The sequence below is a fragment of the Dermacentor variabilis genome, chromosome 4 (assembly GCF_050947875.1).
Source record: "Dermacentor variabilis isolate Ectoservices chromosome 4, ASM5094787v1, whole genome shotgun sequence".
NCBI classification, from domain to species: domain Eukaryota; kingdom Metazoa; phylum Arthropoda; class Arachnida; order Ixodida; family Ixodidae; genus Dermacentor; species Dermacentor variabilis.
In genome coordinates, this window is record NC_134571.1 from 9314179 (window position 1) to 9340807 (window position 26629).

The following is a 26629-nucleotide window of genomic DNA, read 5'->3' on the forward strand; positions in this document are numbered from 1 at the left end:
TCATCAGCGCGGAGTCCGCAGAAAATACCCGCCGCCTCACCCACAACTTAGAGGGGAAGAGGCCGCCGATTGGCGTAAAATACAGGCCGGGGTATTCCCTCATTTAAGATTGCTGAACGCCATGTATCCCATTTGTTATAGGGCCAACTGTCATTGGTGCCGTGGCATACCTAGCCTAATACATATAACCTGGGAGTGCACTAAGCACCCTCATAGGCCAAATACCAGTAACACAATGGAGCAGTGGGAGGCACAGCTCGCCCGCTCCGACCTGGCAGGACAAAAGTCCTTAATTAGCCAGGTCAGGCAGGTGGCAGAGGCCAGTGGGGCCCTGGACTGAGAGGCTCCGACCACCCCTCCTTCAATTATTTTCCATTGCAATAAAGTTTCTATTATTTCTATTACGCGAGCGCCAGCGATTACGCTGGAACGTGCGATGCATCCTGATGGCCCGACGCGTCTGCCCCGGCATTTCGGATTTAGACGACTGACGAGTGGGCTCGCCGCTATGGTTGATCTCTGTTTCTTGTTTCGCTGGGCACAAGTTCGCACAATAGACAGCTAGGTTCGTGACTTGCAGTTGTGCTACAGTGGTTTTTCCACCGTCACTACAACGTGACAATACAATTTAGGTGCGTATGTACGCTACCTCCAATGCAAAGGGATACGATTCAAATATAAGCGTAGCTTTAGTTTGCAAAATGCTGAGTGCTTTAGCCCCATAATCTCTGCAAAAGGAACACTTTCCGTAGCCTGCTGCCTAGCCACTGAAGATCCTGTAAAGTGCCAAAGTTGTTTACCCCCGCGTTGCCAGCGGATTTTCGCCATCTGTTGTATCTGTGTCTGCAGACGAGTTGAGAGAAAGGGCTTAGAGCTATGGCAGTACGGACAGGCTAGCCTGAAGACTACGTGCGATTAATTGCGGGCAATACGTTCCCCAAGACACTTCCGGTAGTTTCTAAACGAAGAAGATATGCGCGCATTTATTTGATATTACGCTGTGTGACAAAAATAAACATAAGTAAAGGTACCCGATGTACCCTCGTAATCACCGCTGAAAACGGAATCACGCATTGTCGGCAACCCCGTAAACCAACCAGCAACATTTTCTTGTCATCGTTATATTTTGACGATTCCAGCATTTTCAGCATGACATTCCAGGATGGTGGGCGAAAACGTGTCGTTACAGAGTAATAGCATAAATCTTATGAAGCAGTAGACATTGGCTTTACTAAAGCTCACTCAATTGTGTAGAAATCACTCAGTAAGGGGAGGTCACCGCTTCCTTATTGGCTGCTCTCTCCGCCCCGCTGTCACAATTTTTGCATACTGCAACTTTTTGACGTTGCAGCAACTGAACAGAACGCGTATCGAACAAAATATCTCCGATCGCGCCCCTGCTGGCAGCCATCTTCACTTTTATTTTTTGAACGCCGTCTCAGTCGACATACGGCGCCCCTTTCTCGAAGCTGAGTAAACCATGATTCAGGCTGATAAAGGCATGCGATTTGAATGCCTCGGAACTTTTCGCCGAGGCGCACTTGGCTTTAAAGTAAGTGTCCACAAATGTGCACACTGGTAGCCTACAGAAACATTTGCGAGAACATATCTGTTCGTCATGATTATTAATTACTTTTTTAACCTCAGCCTAGATATGGCGCCATGTGCTTTGGAGTAAACCTCGGTCTTGGCTGAGAAAGGCGGGCGATTTTATTGCCTTGCATCTTCTTGCTCAGGAGTGCTTGGCTTTTGTCTCCCCAATCGGGGACGACACTGGTAGCGAAGAGGACGGAGGAGTTCACGGGCATGTCGTGCTCGTGCGCAAAGCTCGGCGTCTGACAGGAGCACAAAGGAAAGTCAGACAGGCGCCTTTCCCGGCATACATCACTTATGAGTCAGTTCATTTCACAAGATAAGATCAAACCACAGCTCGTTTCGTGAGTGCATTACTCATCTCGGAGGATTGATCTATACTTCAAGAGGAAGTAAGTATCGACAGAAATGACTTTAGACTGCAACCTCTCGTGGGCAGTATACGAAGGCCGTCTAATTCTTGATTGCCTGATTTTACACAGCCGGCAAGCTGTGTAAAATTATGTACACTAACGACGACAACAGGGCTGAGATTCAGTTTCGTACTTTAGCAGTCGTTATTGTTGCCGACATCCATTTTTATGCTAAAAAAATGATCTAGCGGGCACATCAGCCGCGAATTAGAACCGTGCCACTGTAAAATGTGTTGATACACATATAGAGGAATGCGCAGTTTAGTTTCGGCTGCGGGACGTCAAACACATATGGTGATACAAAAAATAAATAAATAAAACGTAAGGAGTCGGTTCACGTTAATGACGGAAGTTTTTCGAGTCACCAGCAGGCCTGTGATTACGAAGTGAGTGCTTTCTTACCGCAAGCACAAATATGAAGGATTGTCTTCGGGCAATCTTTTGGGTTTATCCATGCAGTTTCCTTCTTTCTGCGGTTCATCTTTATGATGGAAAGTCCAAAACCGTCACTAGCACTCGTTCATTGGGAAAGTGCAGATGCCAGATAAAGTATCACAACATTATCACTTCTTTACGAGCACGTATCCGTCATCTAAATATCTTCCCAGGACCTATCGCGAGGTTATTCCTTGGTTATGTGGCAGTGGCATTGAAACGTGGGAGAGTTTGAAGCGTTTCTTTATCTCAGGCAGTTCAAGTATACGTCTTGCAGCCGTTGTGTCTCGGTGAGATAGTTATTTGAAGCGAAAAGAAGGAACCTTAGCTTCAATGTAGCTGTCGTAAAGGCAGTAAAGAAGGCGCACCATTCGAATGTCGCAACGTGCTTCAATAAAGGAACCGGGCAGACCGCTGACGGGGGCGGACATCCTCATAGACTCTGCGGCAGTATACTTGCTGCTCTCTGGAGAGTGCGGTGCTTCATCGCAACAGATACCGGCGTCCCCAATATGAGAGAGCACGCTCACCAGAAAGACAGACGGGAAACTTTAGTGCGCGTGCACTGTGGTAAATGAACAAAATATGAACCCAGCAGAAGGAAACATATGAAAAAAAAAACCGGTGAGCCATAGCACATCAACCTCAATGCGTCTGCGGGAGCACACAATCTCAGTAAGCAAAGTTAAAAAGAAGCTAAAGGCGGAAGAAACGGAAGACAAATATTGCGTCAAAAAGTTTGAAAGGCAGGAACAACTTGAAAAAAAGAAAAGCAATGAAAAGAATTTCGGGTGTTGGCGAAAACGATGAGACGATTGTTGCAAAACAACAGTGGCACTAACGTTTGGTCCCAGGAATAAAAAAAAACCATGGGCGTGTTTTAAATGAGGATAAATGATGGAGGTATACGCGTAAAAACGCACAGCACCGGAATGCCTCCAACGCGCCGCTCAAGACTGATGCGCTTCGTCGGCAGGCATCACGAAGAGGACTTCAACGTCCTCTTTTTACGATCAGCTGTCGGTCGCAGTTTCTTCGAGTCTTCATCTGCCAGAGTTTTGCACACGCCTCTCATCAGGACTACAGAAAAGAAAGAGGCGCCCAAAATGGTAGGAACTCCTTTTTTTATCTCGACGCGTGCAAACATTTAAAAGGAACGTCCTTTCTGTTCGCTCACTGCACTCGGAGGTATTTACTCATCGCCGTCCAAAAGGTACGAAAAAGAAAAGAAAGAAAAGCTTTGTGTCTGACGATTTTCGAGCTGATAATTCTTTCCTTCTTTCTTTCTTTCTTTCTTTCTTTCTTTCTTTCTTTCTTTCTTTCTTTCTTTTTTGTCGCTATACTAATGCGCAATCGTCAGTCGTGGTGCGGTCGTGAGCCAGGGCATGCATTTCAATCTCTTCTGTGCGCCCCGGGAAATTATTGCTCCAACAGCTATTCCATGTGTTCAAGGCGAGTGAGTCATTAAGTGGCGGCGATACTTATGCGTTGAATAAGGCACCTATCACAACCATGCGATGAGATTTTTACGATTGATATTGGCATGCTTCCTCATAATTCCTCGTGTATCCTGGTGGCCAATGCGTTCAGTGGTTAATTTTATGCACTAAAGTGACGCAGGCACACCACGTCTTTGTCTTACGGTAACACACACCTTTTCGTAAGAGTGCTCATATTAAGCATGAAATGCTTTTAGTTCCCGCTGTCGGCGACCTTTAAGTGACCTTGAGCCAAAAGGCAGAGCCGTTATCCGGGCACTCAGCAAGAACATTCGGGCAAGTTGCGAGAACAAAAAGAGATCATCCAAGGAGCCAATCAAGACCGCATTAAATACGCTACTTACTTCCCAAACAAGTTACAAAAATACTGATTCCCAGTTATGCCAAATGTTTGTCCACAATATCACTCAAACTGTAACTTCTAGTACGTTAAGTTTTATTTGTCGGTTCCAATAGTGATATTCAAAAGGCAAATACAGAGCATTATACAATTGGTTGTTTTGGCGCTGAGACAGAGCTGTCTGCGCTCTTTTCAACGCCAGCGGTCCGCGAGTTCGGCGGCACGCCCCGGCGCGCCAACAGCACCGGTTGCGTCCGGTGCACCGCGGATGGCTGCTGGGCCGGGACGATACCTGCAACGAAATTCTGTCTGTGACTATTGCGTCCGTGCGGACCGTCGCACAGTGCTGCGGTCTGGTGCGAGTGTTGGGCTGTTTCGCTGGTAACGTGCACTATTGATATTGTGGCTAGAATAATCTCCACTCTATATATTTAGCAGGTAGCGTTTTCATGTTTACATCTACTCTCGATTACGGGAGAGCTAGCATTTTCTTTAAAGATATATCCCGTGCACGTTGTTCAGACCTTATGCCCACACGCATAAAGAGTAGCGGTTCGCTATAAGCAAATGTGACGCAGATGTGCGCAGCTATTTCTGATTCATTCAGCAACCAATCTGTGCTTATTTATGTGCGCAGAAACAGCCGTGAGGCCTTTGTGCTTGAGTATTATTATTTGTTTTATTTCGCAGAAAAATAAAGATCCTTTAGGACTTGTATGAAACAAGTGTACGTGCACACTTGGCGCGCATCTACGGAGCATGAAATATAACTACCGTTCTGGCACGAATATAATTCGAGTTCTTTTTATCAGCGGAGCTATTCTAAGTGGAGCATTCGGCATACGTTGTCCGGTGTCACGCAGTGGGGAGCGGGTGGAGCTCGTGCCGGGGGAGGGGAGAAGAGGGGTATAGGAGCTGGTGCTTCGCCGGCGCGCACGCTTTCGCCCCATGGATTCCGCTCGGCAAGAGCTGCAGCGGGACCTCGCACGAGAGCGGCAGCGCCGACGTCGCGCAAATCCCGAGCTTCGAGAGCGAGAAGCGCAAGTAAAGTGCCAGCGGAGGGAAGCCGCTACTGCCGAGCATGGAGAATGGGAAGCGCAAGCCAAGCGCCGGTGGAGGCAAGCCAACCCCCAACTTCGCGAGTAGGAAGCCGAGCAGAGACGTCGACGGATTCCTCCCACGGAGGGTGCCGATGGACGGTTCAAGATAGAATTCCTAGACCGTGAGTGGCGGCCACAGCTGCAAGGTGTGTGATGGAGTGTGGTTTGATCGCAACCTCATGCAACTGAAGAGTGTGTGGAATCCGGAACCGGAGCTCGAATCTATCAGAACGACGATAACTAGACAAAAAGCTTTCATGAAAATCGCGCTACATCGGGCTCAAACTTGAGGAAACGACCACCAGCTTCGCTGTTTTTACAGCTTTCACTGCGTGGAAATGGCTGTTCCATAATTTTTGGAGTCAGAACGCGCCTAGCGTTATATTCGGTTTAATGACACGATATAACACTTTCATTGTGTTATTGTTCTGCTTTCTCTGGTGCTCCGAAGATGTCGAAGATATATATATATATATATATATATATATATATATATATATATATATATATATATATATATATATATATAGAGAGAGAGAGAGAGAGAGAGGCTATCAGTTCCTCCTGGCTTTATATTTATGGTCGCGTTATTTACTTGTATGTACGGTATTTATGGTATATACCTGCATATCACATCTATTGGGCATCTACTTCATTATGCTGAATAACAAAGAAGACGACCGCTTTTATCCTTTTCGTAAAATACATAAGGTTCCCGTAGAAAAAATATTTACAGCAAAAATAACACACCTACAGAGTCCCTATCTAAAATTTTAAATCGGCATCTGTCGAAGGTACCGACCGCCCTATCATCTTTTGTTCAATGTGTGCCCCACTTCGTCCGAATTATCGACTCTATTAACGCCAACCAACCGCGCTATTATATTAACTTTAGATGTTTCTGCTCTTTACACTAACATACCCATGAGTAAAGGAATTGAAGCTGTGTCGAAGTTCCTCGCAGTCAATCCTCACGTGCACGCTCCTGAAGTTTACCTGTCACTTCTTGAATTAGTTCTCACGCTCAACTACTTCCAATTCAATTCTATTTACTCCTGACAAACTTTCGTCACACACATGGGAGCACCATTCGCTCCTGCGTATGCCAACATATTCATGGGGCAACTTGAACCAAACCTGATAAAATCATACCCTTTCAAACCCCACACCTACCTGCGTTACATTGGCGACATATTCACAATATGGGAACACGGCACAAACGCGCTAATCGACCTAATTAGACATTCCAACCGCCTTCACCCCAGTACTAAGTTTACTGCTCACCACTCTCCTAGTCAAATCAACTTTCTCGACACGACGGTATATATAGAAAACGGAAATCTGAGAGTGACACTTCACCGGAAGCCTACGGATGGCCAGGAATATGTTGACTGCACCAATCATCACCCGCTACACTGCAAGCGAGGAATTTTTGTCGGACAAGCGAAACGAATAAGAAGTATCTGTAGCGGAGACAACGATTATATCAGCCAGCTAAATTATCCTAGAGTAACGCTAGCGGAAAGAAACTACCCACAAATTCCTTTCGACCGGGCTTATGACGTCGCGTCAAGGTTAGATAGGCTGTCTGAATTAGCTGAGAAACAATCTACACATGATTATGAGGTGGCGGGAAGCCAAAAATGAAAGAAAAGCGAAGGACCGTGGCCCTGCCATACGTGCACAACTTATCTCACCGCTTGAAAAAGATTGGGCGCAAAGCTGGAGTTAATGTAGTGCTTACTGCCCCGGAAAAACTGAAGAGCGTCTGCCGACGCGTCAATGCTGAAGAGCCGATAAACCAGCAAGGGTGCGTGATAAATCACCAGAATCGTTTTGTGGAGTGCACAGAAGCCGTGGTGTATTCAACACGTTTGAAATGTGGAAAAAAGTATGTCGGGCGAACTTCAAGGTGCACAACCGAAAGACTAGAGGAACGTCAACTTAGCAGGCTAACAGGAATCTAGGTATCCATGTCAAGATTGCCCCTCTAAAGCTTGCGCCGCAGAATTCAAACGCTGTGAAGTGCTGAAGAAACACAATTACCGGTTGGTCCGGGAGATAACTGAGGCAGCCGAGATTACCAGACTTCGTGACCAATGCGTTAGCACGCCGTCCTTGTTACTGACCAAAAAAAAAAAAAAACTTGGGCTTTTGCACCTACAACCACTATCTTGAGTGCAAAAAAAGAGAAATATTGCGCGTTTCACATGATGGGCAATTCACGTGACTGCGACACGCGTGGGCAATGGTATAAGAAGCGGTGTCAAATAAACATTGTCGAGAGTCAGCGCTTGTGGTGTCGCCTTCTCGTCCCGTCTACGTTTTGCGCTGCTAACGCCAGGATGGAAAACCAACAAGCCCGAGCTGCTACTCTAGTGATTATGAAACACCGACAGCCTTTATAACAAAATATTCTAATGCCCTTTCAGACAAAAACAACGTCCTACGAATATACCAACGAATATTGTCTAGTAATGAGCGTCTGAAGAAAGCGTTCCAGGATGCACCAAGGGCTAACTATCGCGGCAACAGAAACTTTCAAGCCATGTTAGTTGGTGCAAAAATCAGGTAGCATCATTCCCCCTAATAAAAGCACGCCCTCGCCCCAGGTGTCAAACCTGCAAGCACTTTCAAAGTTACGTTAAAATTAAAAGTACCGCAAATAGCTATATATACGAAGTGAAAACTAGCTTTACTTGCACTAGTTCCGATGCAATTTATATGCTTGAATGTTCTTTCTCTAAGAAACAATATATCGGTGAAACCGACTATCAATGAACGTCAGGTTAAACGGAGTTCGTGCAGACACAGCCAAAAAACTTGTCAAAGCCTTCGCCGAGCATTTCAACAAACCAAGTCATAACTTTGAACTTTAACTCTACATACTATAGTCAAATTTCCGTTCTGCGCGAGACAGGAAATGCAGAGAATCATACCTCATCCATAAGTTCAAGACATTGCAACCAGTAGACATAAACCTTTCAAAGGGAGCTTCAAAAGCTATTCGCTATGCTAAATTTCAAACTATTGGCAACAGCACTTAGTTACTTTTTCATTGGGTTGCTTGATTTTTTTTGGTATAGGGTTTGGTATATATGTATATATATATATGTATATATATATGAGAAGTTCTGTAGGTCCGGTGGTGCATAGGTACTTTTAGAAACGAAGGTGCACACTTACGAAATTTGCATCTCTAATGGTTTTAACGTTTCGGCCGTGGCACGGCCTTCGTCAGAAAAACGAAGGCCGAAACGTTAAACATTAAAATCATTAAAGATGCAATTTTCGTAAGTGTGCACCTTCGTTTCTAAGACTATATATATATATATATATATATATATATATATATATATAAATTTTCACGAGCACCATTTTTCTGGCGCTACCTTTATTCTCTCTTTCAGAGAGACGACACTTGACTGACCTCCAGCTGGTTTCAGTATCAATGAACCACTGCACGGCTAAATTCAGGCAACTTGACACCAGTGTCAGGTCTAGGCAGCTGCTGCACGTTGTTCCTCGCAGAAATGGTGGGCTTCCATCATTTAGAAGTCACAGGTTGGGGCCTGATGCATTTAATATAAACCCCACGAATATTTCCTTGAGCTTCACCATATCTGATGGTAAGCGTAGAAGTACCCTGTTATTATTCAAGGGCCGGGAGTCGTAGCCATAATATATTTTATTCGTTTGCAATCAAATTGATTTGTTGAGGAAAGGCAGACGGCAATGACTGTAAAATACATTCTTCTTCTTTTTCACAGTAAGAAATACGTATTGGTTATCGCAGTGTGGCGGTACTGGCTTGGTAAAATACTTATGGTTCTTGCGAATGTAAACCAGAACTTCACTACTTGGGAGACACAGGCCGCCATTGGAATATGAACCTGGCAACGTTTAACGCTAGAACGTTATCTAGTGAGGCGAGTCTAGCAGTGCTATTGAAGGAATTAGAGGGCAGTAAATGGGATATAATAGGGCTCAGTGAAGTTAGAAGGCCGAAAGAAGCCTATACAGTGCTAAAAAGCGGGCACGTCCTGTGCTACTGGGGCTTAGCGGAGAGAAGAGAACTAGGAGTCGGATTCCTGATTAATAAGAATATAGCTGGTAACATACAGGAATTCTATAGCATTAACGAGAGGGGGGCAGGTCTTGTGAAACTTAATAAGAGGTACAAAATGAAGATTGTACAGGTCTACGCCCCTACATCCAGTCATGATGACCAGGAAGTCGAAAGCTTCTATGAAGACGTGGAATCGGCGATGGGTAGAGTGAAAACTAAATACACTATACTAATGGGCGACTTTAATGCCAAGGTAGGCAAGAAGCAGGCTGGAGACAAGGCAGTGGGGGAATATGGCATAGGCACTAGGAATAGCAGGGGAGAGTTATTAGTAGAGTTTGCAGAACAGAATAATATGAGGATAATGAATACCTTCTTCCGCAAGCGGGACAGCCGAAAGTGGACCTGGAGGAGCCCGAACGGCGAGACTAGAAATGAAATAGACTTCATACTCTGCGCTAACCCTGGCATCATACAAGATGTGGACGTGCTCGGCAAGGTGCGCTGCAATGACCACAGGATGGTAAGAACTCGAATTAGCCTAGACCTGAGGAGGGAACGGAAGAAACTGGTACATAAGAAGCCGATTAATGAGTTAGCGGTAAGAGGGAAAATAGAGGAATTCCAGATCAAGCTACAGAACAGGTATTCGGCTTTAACTCCGGAAGAGGACCTTAGTGTTGAAGCAATGAACAACAATCTTGCGGGCATCATTAAGGAGTGTGCAATGGAAGTCGGTGGTAACTCCGTTAGGCAGGATACCAGCAAACTATCGCAGGAGACGAAAGATCTGATCAAGAAACGCCAATGTATGAAAGCATCTAACCCTACAGCTAGAATAGAGTTGGCAGAACTTTCGAAGTTAATCAACAAGCGTAAGACAGCTGACATAAGGAAGTATAATATGGATAGAATTGAACATGCTCTCAGGAACGGAGGAAGCCTAAAAACAGTGAAGAAGAAACTAGGAATTGGCAAGAATCAGATGTATGCGTTAAGAGACAAAGCCGGCAATATCATTACTAATATGGATGAGATAGTTCAAGTGGCTCAGGATTTCTATAGAGATTTATACAGTACCAGTGGCACCCTCGACGATAATGGAAGAGAAATTAGTCCAGAGGAATTCGAAATCCCAAAGGTAACGCCGGAAGAAGTAAAGAAAGCCTTGGGAGATATGCAAAGGGGGAAGGCAGCTGGGGAGGATCAGATAACAGATTTGTTGAAGGATGGTGGACAGATTGTTCTAGAGAAACTGGCCACCCTGTATACGCAATGCCTCATGACCTAGAGCGTACCGGAATCTTGGAAGAACGCTAACATAATCCTAATGCATAAGAAAGGGGACGCCAAAGACTTGAAAAATTATAGACCGATCAGCTAACTGTCCGTTGCCTACAAACTATTTACTAAGGTAATCGCAAATAGAATCAGCAACACCTTAGACTTCTGTCAAGCAAAGGACCAGGCAGGATTTCGTAAAGGCTACTCAACAATAGATCATATTCACACTATCAATCAGGTGATAGAGAAATGTGCGGAATATAACCAACCCTTATATATAGCTTTCATTGATTACGAGAAAGCGTTTGATTCTGTCGAAACCTCAGCAGTCATAGAGGCATTACGGAATCAGGGTGTAGACGAGCCGTATGTAAAAATACTGAAAGATATCTATAGCGGCTCCACAGCCACCGTAGTCCTCCATAAAGCAAGCAACAAAATCCCAATAAAGAAAGGCGTCAGGCAGGGAGATACGATATCTCCAATGCTATTCACAGCGTGTTTACAGGAGGTATTCAGAGACCTGGATTGGGAAGAATTGGGGATAAAATTTAATGGAGAATACCTTAGTAACTTGCGATTCGCTGATGATATTGCCTTGCTTAGTAACTCAGGGGACCAATTGCAATGCATGCTCACTGACCTGGAGAGGCAAAGCAGAAGAGTGGGTCTAAAAATTAATCTGCAGAAAACTAAAGTAATGATTAACAGTCTCGGAAGAGAACAGCAATTTACAATAGGCAGCGAGGCACTGGAAGTCGTAAGGGAATGCATCTGCTTATGGCAGGTAGTGACGGCGGATCCGGATCATGAGACGGAAATAATCAGAAGAATAAGAATGGGCTGGGGTGCGTTTTGGCAGGCATTCTCAGATCATGAACAGCAGGTTTCCATTACCCCTCAAGAGAAAAGTATATAATAGCTGTGTCTTACCAGTACTCACCTACGGGGCAGAAACCTGGAGGCTTACGAAAAGGGTTCTACTCAAATTGAGGACGACGCAACGAGCTATGGAAAGAAGAATGATAGGTGTAACGTTAAGGGATAAGAAAAGAGCAGATTGGGTGAGGGAACAAACGCGAGTTAATGGCATCTTAGTTGAAATCAAGAAAAAGAAATGGGCATGGGCAGGACATGTAATGAGGAGGGAAGATAACCGATGGTCATGCAGGGTTACGGACTGGATCCCAAGGGAAGGGAAGCGTAGCAGGGGGCGGCAGAAAGTTAGGTGGGCGGATGAGATTAAGAAGTTTGCAGGCATGGCATGGCCACAATTAGTACACGACCGGGGTTGTTGGAGAAGTATGGGAGAGGCCTTTGCCCTGCAGTGGGCGTAACCAGGCTGATGATGATGATGGTTGAAATGAATGGTTAATACCCTGATAGTCTTATGGTAGCTGATAAGTTCGGTTTACAGATGATCAGTAAATGAAAGCGGTTTTCGAAGACGAGCTGCCGGAAATCCGAAATACGTGAGCTCAGGTCTTTCGCATTCCATTGGACTATGGAGGCGCTTCTGACGTGATCCCGGAACGGCCACTTTTGTTGTCGACGAGCCATGGTTCTGCTGTATAGGTTCTCAAGCTGTGGAGTTCTGAAGGCTTGCGAGAACTGTATTGATGGCATCCAGCACTTGCTACGCACTTCCAGCTGTTGGCGTCTATAGCTTGTCCAAAAGAACACGAACAGCACTGGCCAGAGAGCTGAGCCTGGCAACAATTTGTTGATCTTGGTCTTTCAATTTATCGGCAAGAGACGAACCTTGCTGTCGAAGTCTGATCTCGCTCAACATGTGCATGTAGCCTCGGGAGTGCAGGCGAAGCGTCAGCTGCCGTGCTGTTCAACGCTCCATTAGAGCCGACTGCGTTGCCTGAGCGGCAGAGGGGGTGGCGATGTTGGACGTGGCTCGCGTGGTACAGAGGCTTTGGAGGCTCTTGAACGGCGACGGCATCGTCATCGCTTAATAGGTACGGCCGCCTCTCGGCGAGACGAGTTGTCTCAAATAATTATCTTCACTATTGCCATTTCCTTTCGAAGCATTGGGTAGTCCTTTGAGGACGCGCCGTAAGGCCCGCTACAATTTGTGCACTTCAGCTCACGCCATGGCTTCGTACGTGCTGCTGGTGTAAGGCCCAGTGCATCGAGAACACACGGTAGTGTTCTTGCACACACTACTCACATAACCTAACTTCGGGCACTTCCAGCACTGCAGCGGTTTCTGTATGAAGGGACGAACCGCGTGTCGTAAGTGGCCCATCTTTAGGTGTGATGGGAGTGATTTTCCCTCAAATATAATGTTTACACACCGTGACGTGCCGAGACGAAACACGTTTTCGATGACGTTGTATTCTGTAGCTGGCTCGATTAAGACCGACAGATCAGCCCTTGCTATGGTCTCGTCAGCATGGTAAATTACGGCAGTACTGACTTCTTTGCCCAGCGGAATATGAGGGTGGACTTTCATCCCGTCAAGTTCCGTGACATTGCGCAAAGCTACTAACGCCTCAGCATGTTCTACGTCAATCGCTAGAACGCTCTTACGGGTTTTCGCCCTGTCATATTTGAGTTCATTCGGAACCAGCGCTTCTAGATGCGCACACACGGCTTGCCTGTTGAGGCGGCTCATCTCAGTGGCGAGAACTGGCCCGAGAACCATGGTGAGTGCCTCAGTATTCCACGAAGGCCTCCTGGTGGACGCTCTCGAATTCTATAATGTGCTGAGAAACCTTCCCTTTGCCATACGGCTCTGCACCAGTTCGAAGGTGTCGGCGCAAGATTCTTCACTGCTGACATAGTAGGCATGGTGTCGTTGCTGTCAGTGTCGCTATCGGTGCCGTTGGGCTTACTGGAGGAAGCCACCGCGGGCAGCACTGCCGAGTCCGGTGAACTCGCATGAGACCACTTCTCTATCGCAACTAAGCAGAAAACAGCAATTCACTGGTAATGTTCAATAAGGTAACAAAAGGAGTAGAACCGGAAGACTCAGGGTTCTGCTTCAAAGGCACTTCGTCTTCTTCGTGTTCATTTATTCATTTTTATTTCCTTAAGGATTTCCGAGGGGGTATTACAAAAGGTGTGTGTGTGTGTGTGTGTGTGTGTGTGTGTGTGTGTGTGTGTGTGTGTGTGTGTGTGTGTGTGTGTGTGTGTGTGTGTGTGTGTGTGTGTGTGTGTGTGTGTGTGTGTGTGTTTTACGCAGAATACTGTTGACACAACCATCAGTGCGATGTTACAGTTGATGTGATATGCATGAAGCTTGATGGGCAGGTGATAGTGGCAATGTTGCGAGAAAGGTCGTTCCAATCTTTTGTTGCTCTGGGAAAAAATGAAGCAGAAAATGTTTTAGTGCGGGCACGTGGGCGAGAAACTTGTAACGCATGACCAATGCGATGAGATATGTGAGCTGCAGGGATAATGTAAGGAGCGCAATTAAGTGGCGAGTGAAAGAACTTGTGAAATAGCTAGAGAGCGGGTTGCAGTGCGTCGGCGACAAGACAAAGGTGATAAGTTAGACTCGGCTTTCAGGGATGAAGCACTGATTTCATATGAATACGAAGCATGAATGAATCTAGCAGCACGATTTTGAACGGATTCTAGGATATTAGTGAGACCTACTTCGGGTGGGTTCCAGATGCAAGATGCGTGCTCTAACTCAGCCCTCACTAATGATTTGTAAGCAAGTAGTTTTACGTGTCTCGGAGCGTTACGTAAATGACGTTTATGAAAGCCAAAGTTCTGTTAGCTTATGACGTGACTTTAGCAATGTGTGTGTTCCAAGACATATTGTTAGATAAGGTAACTCCAAGGTATCTATACGTGGCTACTGATTCAACGGGGGTGTTAGCTATGTTATAAGTGAAGTGAAGGGGAATTTGACTACGAGTAAAGGAAATGAGCTTGCATTTAGTCGGGTTTAAGGACATTATATCCGGTCATCACACCATTGTACTATGTGGTCGAGATCTTGTAGAATCATATGGTCAGATGGGTTAGTAACGGTTCAGTAAGTAACGCAGTCGTCAGCAAACATGCGGATATTAGAAGATACATCCAAAGATAGGTCGTTAATGTATATTAGAAACAGATGAGGACCGAGGACAGAGCCTTAAGGCAGCCCCGATGACGCTGGAAGTGGGTTGGATAATTTGTTATTTGTAAACACTACTTGTGAACGGTTAGTCAAGAATTCTTTTATCCTATTTAGTACATTCGGGTGCAAGCTTAAGAAGGATAATTATAAAGTTAGGCGTTTGTGGGGTACTTTCGCGAAGTCAAGAAATAAGGAGTCGGTTTGTACGTTAATATCAAAGTTACAAGGTTAGCATGAGGGTAATGGACAAAGATGGCAAGCTAGGTTTGGCAAGAGAGACCCCTACGAAACTCATGTTGAGAATGGTGAAAGTAGTTATGAGAGTCGAGGAAATTCATGATGTAAGAGTAAATGACGTGTTCCGTGAGTTTTCGAGGTACGCTGGTCAAGGAAATCGGTCGGTAGTTCAGGGGGGGAGCTTTTGTTACCGGATTTGAAGATGGGAACGACCTTTCCCACTTTCCAGTCATCTGGAATGATACCTGTTGAAAGAGATTGCGAAAATAATAAAACAAAATAAGCCGAAGCAATGTGACCTATATTTTTCAACAGTTTCGTGTTAAAGTCGTCCAGTCCAGATGCCAATGACAACTTGGTCTTTTCGATGAGGTATGAGATACCATCAACAGAAAAGCTGATTTCAGGCGTGGAAGACGTGTTACGACATGAGAACATAGGTAAGGAAATGTCTACTTCTTTAGTGAATGCAGATAAAAAGGCCTTGTTAAGATCATCGGCACATTGAGCATCTGGAATAAGCTCTCCAGAGTCGTTAGTAAGAGTGGTAGAAGCTAGCGCTTGGGAGTTCGTTATCTTCCAAAACTTGCGGGGGTTATTAGTTAACATATTAGGCAAATTGTTGTTAAAGAAAGCGAATTTGGCGTTACGGATTCCTGTGAGATAAGCTTTTTCAGCTTCATAATACTTGTCCCAGTTTTGGGCGCCACCTTTAAGTTTGGCATTCCAAAATAAACGTTTTTTCTTGTTATCTAGGCGGTGAAAAATTTTGTTAGACCATGGTTTTTGACTGTTTACACGGATAGTATAGGGATAGTATAGGGATAGCTTTAGGGATGAACATGTGTATTAACTCGCTTAGTTTCTGCTTAAAAGTGGGCCATTTTTCCTGAACAGAACAATGATTAAAACTGGCCTCATATGTCGGTAAAAAGGTGCAAAGCTCGTTATTTATGGCATCATAGTTACCCTTACTGTATAAGGTTATTGTTTTCTTGTGCGAGGGATTGGCAGTAGGGCAAAAAACTTAAATCTACATGAATAATTTTATGGTCACTAATTTTACGGTGATAGTGAATCGAAGACAGGCTATCGGGATGGCTTGTCAGTATTAAATCCAAAATGTTAGCGGAATCGCAAGTGATACGCGTTGCCTGAGTTACTAACTGCGTTAGGTTATAGTTAAGGCAAACATCAAGAAAATATCTAGCTTCAATTGTGTTAGCCGTTGCATTTTCTTCGCTCCAATTAATAACTGGAAAACTGAAATCGACAAAAACAACGAGATCGGCTTTTGGATATGTTAAGGTAAGCTGGTTTAGAATATTATTAAATGAGCGAGAAAAGGTACGATTGTTATATGGGGCTTATAAAAAACACCCAATAATGGCCTACAGGCTCTCACTTGCATAGCTATGCTCGTGAATTGAGCTATGTAATCATAAAAGACATTCTCACGAGACTAACGTATAGCACAAGCTCAGGGATCACAAACGCTAAACATTTAGTGAAAAGTGTGCAAAAGAATTAACCCTAAATACAAAATAAAGTTATTTACTTTGTGGGCATCAAAATGTGCAGTAAGAAACAAATATGTATGGCGTGATGTTGGCAGAGCTGAAAGTATTTGCCTTAGAATAAAATCTGCTAAAAATATCTTCAAAAATAATAGAAATTCTGATTTGTGTGCTAGTGCGCTCATGCGTGAGTGTGGCGCACGTGCGCTTCTTTTTTTTTTAATGCGCGTGCTTGCGTTTTGGCAGTTTAGGACAGAACTCTGTCCTTTCTCTCTGGCACTGTGGAGGTTCACCATTACGTGCCCCTTTCCCTTCCCTGCCGAATTTTTTTTACGTGTACCGGGGTGCGGCTTTCTCAGCCCCTCCCCCTTCTTGCGTGCCCGTCCCCGGTCAAGCGCGAGCCTCCCCCGAAAGTAATTGCTTGGCTACGCCACCGCTCGTAAACAAAAATACACGTGGACGCTACTGAAACTGCACAAAGAAAACTTCGCTTTAAGTGATGCCACATTTAACTACGGTTCACGATAGCACCGCAGAAGATTCGGCTCTCTGTTTTGCTTTTTGAGTTGTCGGACAGCGCACTAGGCGCTGAGGATTGTGTAAATCATCGTCGGTTCGCAGAATCAACAGTTTGTTTGTCTATGACGCTGTGTGCATTAAGTGCAGGTGCGCAGTTCCAGCCGTGACACTGTTGACATACATATTTGCTGTCTATCGCTCTGAACGCGAGCACCAAATGCAGAGGAAGGAAAGAATAGGATCGAGCGCCACGTTACCATCTTGAAGCCTATAGTAATAAATATGTGAAGAAAATGCTTATGGGGAAATAGACCTTCATCACGTGATAAGCAAGCAGGGATTTCTCACCCTTGAGCCCGCGGAGTGTACGCGAGAGAGTAGACTGTAGAGTGTACGGCGAACGCCGATTGTTACGATAGCGCGACTAAGTGATCAACCGCGGACCAGATGGCGTCTTCGAAATACCTGACAACCATGGAGGGCCCACTTTCCAGTAGTCATCGCGCAGGTCGTCCCCGGAGAGGACGTAATGGGGCGGCGTCAGAGGAGGCTGACTTGCCGGAGTCAGCTGCCTGGCGTCATCCTCCCTCCCAGTTTTCTCGGCACTAGTGCAAGGTAGCCAGCCGGGCTCGATCTTGTTTAACCTCCCCGCCTTTCATTTATCCTTTTCTGTCCTCCCCCACTCCCCTCCCTAGCTTTGCTTTTCTTTTCTCCACGGTACCAAAGTGCCCGCGCGAAGGCTACAGCCCCATTGCTGAAAGTTCAGCTCACCTCGTCGTACTCGAAGGTTGCGCCGGATACTGAGCATGTGAAAAGTCTGGTAGCTCTGCAGATGTAGGAGGAGTGTACCACTCTTTATAGGCAACGCCACAAGCTTAGATGCGCAGCATGGACAGCAAACGACAAGTGCTAAGATGTCAGTCGCGCTGATTGCCATCCAGCATCGCTGCCGCACGAGAGAAAGAGCGCCGACGCTCCGCCCAGACGAAACAGGGCAGGCGTCGAGCGAGCGCTTGGCGGGAGCGACGACTGAACCGACCAAACTCGCCAGGCGTCCACCTCGCTCGGTTCTCGCAATGCCGCAGCCCACAGAACCTCTAGCCTTGTCTGACCTTTGCCGCAAGGGTGAAACAGAAGGATAACACGGCACACACCACTCGCATGTGTCCGAATGTTTCGCAGCGAGCCTTGCCCCGCTCCAAAGCTGTGCCGCGGAGGCGCGACTATTTAAAAATAATAATGACTCCCGGCCCTACGAAGCTGGATGTCCCGCGAAGCTGTTGCAAAGCCACTACACCTGCTGATGGGGGCGAGATATTTTATTACTCTAGAGTAATGCTAGTGATAATCGCCTTGTGGTCGCTGTGGTAGACCGTGTTGGGGACGCGACAGTTTTTGCGAGATCCTTGGCGAAGGCCAAAGTTGTGTCCGACAAACGACAGGAGCCTGTCCGATGGCAGGATTCGAACGCAGGGTATCTAGTACCGAGGCCCGATAGTCAAACCATAACGCCTTGGATGCATGCATCAAGAAACGGCATAGAAAGCCCTTATGAATTTCTCGCGGACTAGTCATCTAATATGGGGTTCGGATGCTGACTTTGTGCTTGTTCTTTATTGAAACGAATGCTGTTTTGTATGTTCTATGCGTGATTCGAAAGAATGTATGCACTTTTCGCTTCACTTTTCCGAATGCTTCACGCGTGCTTCACCTCCGCCTCAGCTCGGCCCGGTATTGCACTACCTCCGAGATCGGCCCACATTTTAGGCCACGGACGCGGACACGAGAGATGCCGACCAGCGGGAGGCTAACAGCTTCGCTGTAAAACCAGGAGTAGAAGAGAGACAGGCAGGTCGAAGCGGTCGGGCCGCGTTTTAGGGGCGTCAACTTGCGTTGCCGGTGCTGCGATAAGGACGCGAGTAAAACTGGTGCGCGCGCATTTGTTCGGGCGCAAGGTAGAAGTCATGTGATATACGACAACAAACAATGCGAAGGGCAGGTTGTTTCGAATATTTAGCGTGTGAATAGAAGCTTAGCGTTTTGTCCAAGTACACATCAAGATCTTTCATTTCATCTACCCTAGGCAGTGTAACATCCCTAAGCGTGTATGGTGTGTTTCCGGCGCATAACTTAATACCATAGTTTTGGAAGCATTTAAGAGTAGCTTATTGTTTGTGCACCAGTCTGAAGGTGAAAAAATGTCTTTTTGTAGGTCAGTGCAGTCGTGAACACAATTGACAGTCTTAAATAGCTTTAAGTCGTTATCACATAGAAGCAATAAAGAGTGTTAAATTTCTGACGGAATGTCATTTATGAACAGTATGAAGAGAAGAGGGGCAAGAACGGATCCTTTAGGAACGGCGCTAGTGATCTCATAGCTAATAGAACTCTGTACATTATTGCCAACGAAGCACGATCTTAGGTATTTAGACACCGTGGCATTGATGGAAGAAGGTATGTACATTTGCATGAGCTTTGTAATAAGGAGCTCATGGAAAACTACTTCAAATGCTTTAATTAGGTCAAGGTAAAGAGCGTCTAATTTGTCCGTGCTATGTACCACACTGGAAGCATAGTTCGTAAATGTTACCAAGTAGTAGTAGTAATAATAATAATAATAATAATAATAATAATTAAATGTTTAATATAGTGCCCAGGAGCAGCTACGGAACCTTCGTACTGGCGCACTTAAACAGTAATACGCGAGACGAAATGTACTGAGAAAACAAATGTGGCAGACAAAACAATGTATGTGAAAGAGGGAAACAGAAACAAATAGGCAAACAGAAAATGAAGTGGCGCATGTAAAAGGGAGATAATCATCTGTGTTTCGAGTTGTCGATCAATTCTCCCTCGCACTGCGATCCGCTAGCCTCCTGGCTAGCTCAGATGGTAGAGCGACCGCCCCGGAAAGGCGTTGATCCCGGGTTCGAATCCCGGGCCAGGACAAAGCTTTCCTCAACTGCGAAGCGCTCTTTCTGAAAAACTCGTATGGGTTTCCTTTGTAGTTTCGGGCTACATTCGGGTGGATAACCAGCGTTTTCCTTTCCTGATACTTCCTCCACCTTGCGGGGCTCCGCGGAACTGATATGCCATATATACAAAACACAGGAAATTAAATCTGGTTTATGTCAATACAGGCAGTGTAATTACTGCACGTTTTTCTGAAGTCGAGCCATAGAACAGTGACCATTGCAACAACGGCACGCGGCAAACACGCAATGTTGCCTGGTGTACTTTTGCGGCACGGAAAATTGTACAAGATCAAGAATCTCTCGAGCAATGCATGTAGTACGCTGAACCACCTTATGAAGGAACAAAATGCCTGACTTAATGCTTCTTGATCGTGGGGGTGTGAGTTGAGTACATATGAGAGGGCTGGACGATGGTCGCCAGAACGGCAAAAGCGGTGCTGGGAAATAGATATAAGTTTATTCTGGACGCAATCAATAAGGTCAGAATTAGAGTTCCACGTTCCGCTCATAATAATAATAATAATAATAATAATAATAATAATAATAATAATAATCGAATGACCTGTAGTCATTAAGGTAAACGCACTGATTGTGTCAACTGAGTAGTGCACCAGCCAAGCTGCATTTGAACAAGTGGCGCCTCTGACGAGTGGTCGTGCCCTTTGCAGGACTGAAGGCGTTGCCGGACCGCTGATGCTGCAGCCTCCGCGGGTGTCGCCGCCGCCGCCGCCTCAGGTAGCGGCGTGCACGGCGCGCCAGTCACCGCAGTCACCCAACTGCTTCCGCATTCCCATCCCTCTGGAACCGCTCAAGGACGGTCACTCCATGGACCCAAAGGTAGGCGGACTTATTTTGCAAAACCGAACACGCTACGCTTCGCTGTTTTGGACACTAAGTACGCAGCTTTCCTGAAAAGTGCGTAAAGCATCAATCACTCAAATGCTGTTTTGCAAGACTACAATAGAGAGAGAGAGAAAGAGGGCAAAGCCGTTCCCTTCAAGCACTTGCATGAAGAACTTCAATAGCCCGCACTTAAGCTATAAATTTTAAATTATGCCCGAACACAAGCCAACGGAGCTAACTCTACGGCTATCTCTAAGATCCTTCGACAGACCGCTAATACATCCAGACTGCTGAAACGAGTGACCTACTGAGGAGGAGGTATGAAGGAAGAAAGCGTCATCCGCCTTGCCCAATCTTTTATCATCTGTCACATTACTTACGTTGCGCCCTTTCTCAACTGGTACAAAGTTGAAAAGCTTAAACTAGATTTCATCATCAGAGGAGTCTATAAGCAGGCTTTGGGACTACCCAACCACACCAACACGGAACGTCTACTACAATTAGGTATCCACAACACGCTGGACGAGTTAGTCGAAGCGCAACGTCGATCCCAGCTAGGGCGGCTTACCCTCACGGAAACGGGCCGCAGCATTCTAAGCAAGCTTGATATCACCTACGACCGTCAACATGGAGACAAACACCCAATACGACGCGACATTCAGCAATGGATACACGCCGACCCTATTCCCAAAAACATGCGCCCAGACCAGAACAAAGAACGCAGGAAGGCACGAGGTAACCCGCCGTGGTTGCTCAGTGGCTATGGTGTTGGGCTGCTGAGCACGAGGTCGCGGGATCGAATCCCGGCCACGGCGGCCGCATTTAGATGGGGGCCAAATGCGAAAACACCCGTGTACTTAGATTTAGGTGCACGTTAAAGAACCCCAGGTGATCAAAATTTCCTGAGTCTTCCTCTACGGCGTGCCTCATAATCAGAAAGTGGTTTTGGCACGTAAAACCCCATAATTAAGGCACGAGTTACCTCCCTCATCAAAGCTTATGCCAACACCGCGGGCGTCACCTTAGTCGACGCAGCTGAGTACCAAGATAGACGGCGCTTTGCGGCGGTTACCACAGCAGGCGGCTTGCTCCGACATGCTGCCAGCATCGTTACCCAATATGCCGAGATGGCCGAGGAAGTGGCCATCGCCCTGGCCACTCTTGACCCAGCCTGTCACACCATACTGAGCGATTCTCGCGCAGCAATCAACAACTACATCAAGGGTCGTATTTCTCAGCAATCACTCCGTATCTTACAACAAGCTCCGCATTCGTCTGAAAATCAAATCACTCTCGTCTGGATCCCAGCACACGCCGGCGATGTCCACCCGCACCTCACCAACCTCAACAAGGTTACACACTCCGTAGTACGAGGACTAGTCAACCGTGCCGGAGACGGTGCAAGTGCGCCCGCAGGACGCGACCGCCTTACAAGATAAAACGACCTTGTGAAGTCATTTTACCTCGCAAGAAGAACCTTCCCCACCCCTCACCGCAAGTTAAACAGAGCACAGGCAACCACTCTTCGCCTGTTACAGACCAATGCATATCCCTCCCTCATACGCTCTCGCACCATATACCCCGACATCTACCCAAGCCAGACGTGCAAGATCTATAAAACTCAATCAGCAACACTCCCCTACATGCTATGGGAGTGCAAACGTCGATACCCGGACCTTAATTCCGTGAACCTCTCGTCGAGATGGCACGCCGCCCTGCGCAGCTCCCATCTCGACGACCAACTCTGGGCGACCCAGCAGACCTACGAAGCGGCGAAGAGGCAAGACCTCGACGTCCCATCGTGGGAGGCCTAGGCCCAGCCGACTAAACTGCTGGTGCTCATTAAAGTTCTCTCTCTCTCTCTCTCTCAGCATGCAGTTCCAACTGACAGCGTTTCTAGCGCTGTGACAGTAATTATATGATTAGTCTACTTCAATGCGTCCGATGTAGAAATGCGCAAAATCACTCAAAGATGATGTATCACCGGAAGTGATCGCTCGACAATATCGACCCTGAATATAATTTACCTTTGCTCTCTGTATGTCATCACGGCTGATCTTAAAGCATTGGCAATAGCAAAACAAGAAAGCGCGTCACCGACCGTTCGGGCCCCACCAGCTCGGGGCGCATCGGCGTCCCCTCCTGCAATGATTTGCGCAATTCTTTGTATTACGCAGACCTCAAGTACAGTTGGGTTTGCTAAATATTTAGCAAAGGCTGCACTTCGCACCGGCACAATTTTAATTGCGCATGTACATCAATTGCTTTGCACTTTTTTGTTTGTGGTTGGAAACATCTGTGGTCGTACGCGATATTGCTTTCCGAAGGCAGTGCACGTTTGCATTCAAATGTGATATTCTTGCGTGTTCAAATTTCTTAAATGACGTCTTCTGCTTAAAAGCTTACCTTTATTTGTCTAAAAATACTTTTTTCAGTGTGCGTGGTATACTGACTACGAGAACGAAGTTATGCTTTCTCATGTCTTTCTTTCAGTGTCTTTTTCATTTCATTTTCATTTACATATACTGCAGCCTAATATAGGGCTGTACGGCTATGTTGGGCAGAAGTGAAAACAATATACACTACTATACATTACACATTAAAAGCATACATATACATAAAAAGGTAAATGATCAAAACTAAGCGCTTTACATCTTAGCGAAGTGCTTACCAGTGGTAGCTATAACATATTTTAGTGATAGTGAACGAATGTTACGGGGTAGAGAATTCAAAAGATTTATTGTGCGTGGAAAAAGAAACTGTACTTGAATGTGTTAGTGCGGGCATAAATAGGTGTTATGTTCAAAGTGCGGGAGCTACGGGTAGAACTTGCGTTAATAAATGTTATATAGTTACAGTCAGAAAAACCAGAGGTGGAGTTATTAATCGCATATAAATGTTTTACGGCTTCAATGTGATAACGTGAAAGTGATGGCTTAATCTTCAAAGACTGTTGAGCCTGTGTTGGTGAGAAAGTGCGGCTGTAATTTTGGCAAATGAAATGGATAGATTTTCGTTGAATGTTATTTAGCGAGCTTATTTCTCATTGTTTGTAAGGGGACCAAACGACAGACGCATATTCTAAAACAGGGATAGTTAGCGTTTTATATAATAGCACTTTAGTATTGTGGAGGGTCTAGCCAAAGTGCGGCGCAAATAACCAAACTTGTTTTGGACTTTCCCGTTAACATATTCAAAATGTTAGTCCATGAAAGATGTTCTGTTAGGACGACACCTAGGTATTTATATCGAAAGAATCTTTCAAGCTGGATGTCATCTAAAATATATCATGAGAAGCCAGCAAACACTGACACCAAGCACAACATAGGGGAAATTACTTGTGCTGAATAAATGAAATAAAGAAACGATAAATTAGCGGAAATTAAAGTGGATGAAAAAACAACTTGCCGCAGGTGGGAGCCGAACCCACAACCTTCGCATTTCGCGTGCGATGCTCTACCAATTGAGCTACCGCGGCGGCGTTTCCCCATCCACTTTCTTGGGTATTTATGTGTCCTAGTAGCACCCTGGGAGTGTTCGCCAGCGCCACCACTCATAGACCTTGGCGGCGGACGTGGAACGTCGTTTTTGCCGCAGGCATCACGAGAACGTGATCTTTTTGGGTGAAGGCAACTGGTCAATAAACCCACATATGCTACCTGAAGGCATCAATGTTGCCGGATTCTAGACCCTCGTTATGTAATAAACGAGAAGAAAGGGGGTTAACCGAGGGGCCCGATTTTTATTAGTCATATCATGAGAAGCCAACAGGGTTTGAAAGCCAGAAATGCGGCATCAAAAGGGCAGTGTTTTCAGCAAACAGGGACATTCGAACGTTAAGTTAAGCAATTAATTTTACAGTCATTGTAGTTGAACGGAAAGTGTGCAGAGTGGGCTGTGATTTGTGCGTGTGATGGGCCACATCTTGTGGAACGTTTAATTGTACCAGTACGACGTCAATTCTCTGCATGGGCAGTAGTTTTTGTGGGTTCCGGCAGTTGACTATTGACACACAACACAATTTTATGACCCTCTTGAAAAGCACATGCCTAAGCGACATTGTGCATCGAGAGCCATTGCGCACTCATATGGGCGTTGCAAGGTTCCAATGAATACAGCACTTGATGTTGTTACCTCGCAAGCGAGGGCAACGTGTCGAGACTATTGCAAGTATCTACTAATGAGGCGAAAAATGACAATATCTTTCAAGATGGTAAAGCCGAGATAATTAAGACTGTTAAATTTTACGACGCGAGGATGACACTTGGCTGAGGACGCACTTTGGCGTTGAATAAAAAGGAAAACAAGAAGTTGGATATTTGTTTGTGTCTGAACATTTTGTCTAAGGCAAAGCAACACTAGCAATAGAGAACAAAGATTGGTGGCGCATCCATCTTTTGTGGAAGTGATTGGCGACGTTAATGCGATTACCAATCATGGTGGGTGTGTAATTATTCATGCTATGTTTTGTATTTTGTGATGATTATTATGATTATTATTGTTTCCCTATACCATATTTCCATGCCATCCGTGAATCACGACACTTTTTTAGCATATCAGCAGGAGCATGAAATGGCAGTCTCGCTGCCAACCACAATACCGAATGATATCACGACACAGCGTATCTAAACTTGGTATTTTGTTGAGGTAGCTGGCGCAAACTGATACGTTGGTTCAGCGTAAGTTCAGCCAGCGACCACCACAATCCTTAGTATACTAGCTGCAACTTCGTTGCAATGGCTATCCTTCAAACGGCCGCAGTCGACGCGGGCTGTTGCGAATGCTGTGCTATCGTTCTTTCATATTTAAGGCTACATATCCCTCGTGTCGTTGAAAAGAAAAGTGTACGATCATTGCTTTCAACCGGTGCTAACATAGGGGGCAGAAACTTGGAGGTCAATACAGAAGCTCGAGAGCAAGTTAAGGACCGCGCACAGAGCTATGCACCATATTCACACCATATTCACACCATACTCACACTATATTCACACTATCAATCAGGTAATAGAGAAATGTGCGGAATATAAGGAACCCTTATATATAGCTTTCATCGATTACGAGAAAGCGTTTGATTCTGTCGAAACCTCAGCAGTCATGGAGGCATTACGGAATCAGGGTGTAGACGAGCCGTATGAAAAATACTGAAAGATATCTCTAGCGGTTCCACAGCCACCATAGTCCTCCATAAAGAAAGCAACAAAATCCCAATAAAGAAAGGCGTCAGGCAAGGAGATACGATCCCTCCAATGCTATTCACAGCGTGTTTACAGGAAATATTCAGAGACCTGGATTGGGAAGAATTGGGGATATGAGTTAATGGAGAATACCTTAGTAACTTGTGATTCGCTGATAATATTGCCTTGCTTAGTAACTCAGGGGACCAATTGCGATACATGCTCACTGACCTGGAGAGGCAAAGCAGAAGAGTGGGTCTAAAAATTAATCTGCAGGAAATTAAAGTAATGTTTAACAGTCTCGGAAGAGAACAGCAATTTACAATAGGTAGCGAGGCACTGGAAGTTGTAAGGGAATACATCTACTTAGGGCAGGTAGTGACGGCGGATCCGAATCATGAGACGGAAATAATCAGAAGAATAAGAATGGGCTGGGGTGCGTTTGGCAGGCATTCTCAGATCATGAACAGCAGGTTGCCATTATCCCTCAAGAGAAAAGTGTATAATAGCTGTGTCTTACCAGTAGTCACCGACGGGGCAGAAA

General features: G+C 45.7%; 1 protein-coding gene across 3 annotated transcripts in view; it reads left to right on the top strand.

Moving 5' to 3' along the window:
- LOC142578646 (transient-receptor-potential-like protein) overlaps window positions 1-26629 on the top strand; it is a 302488-nt gene that overhangs the window by 142463 nt on the left and 133396 nt on the right. For all 3 annotated transcript variants that reach the window (XM_075688081.1, XM_075688079.1, XM_075688082.1), the window contains one exon: window positions 20737-20905. In XM_075688081.1, coding sequence (XP_075544196.1) covers window positions 20762-20905 — 144 coding nt within the window. In that variant the 5' untranslated portion in view covers window positions 20737-20761. The remainder of the gene's footprint in view (window positions 1-20736; window positions 20906-26629) is intronic.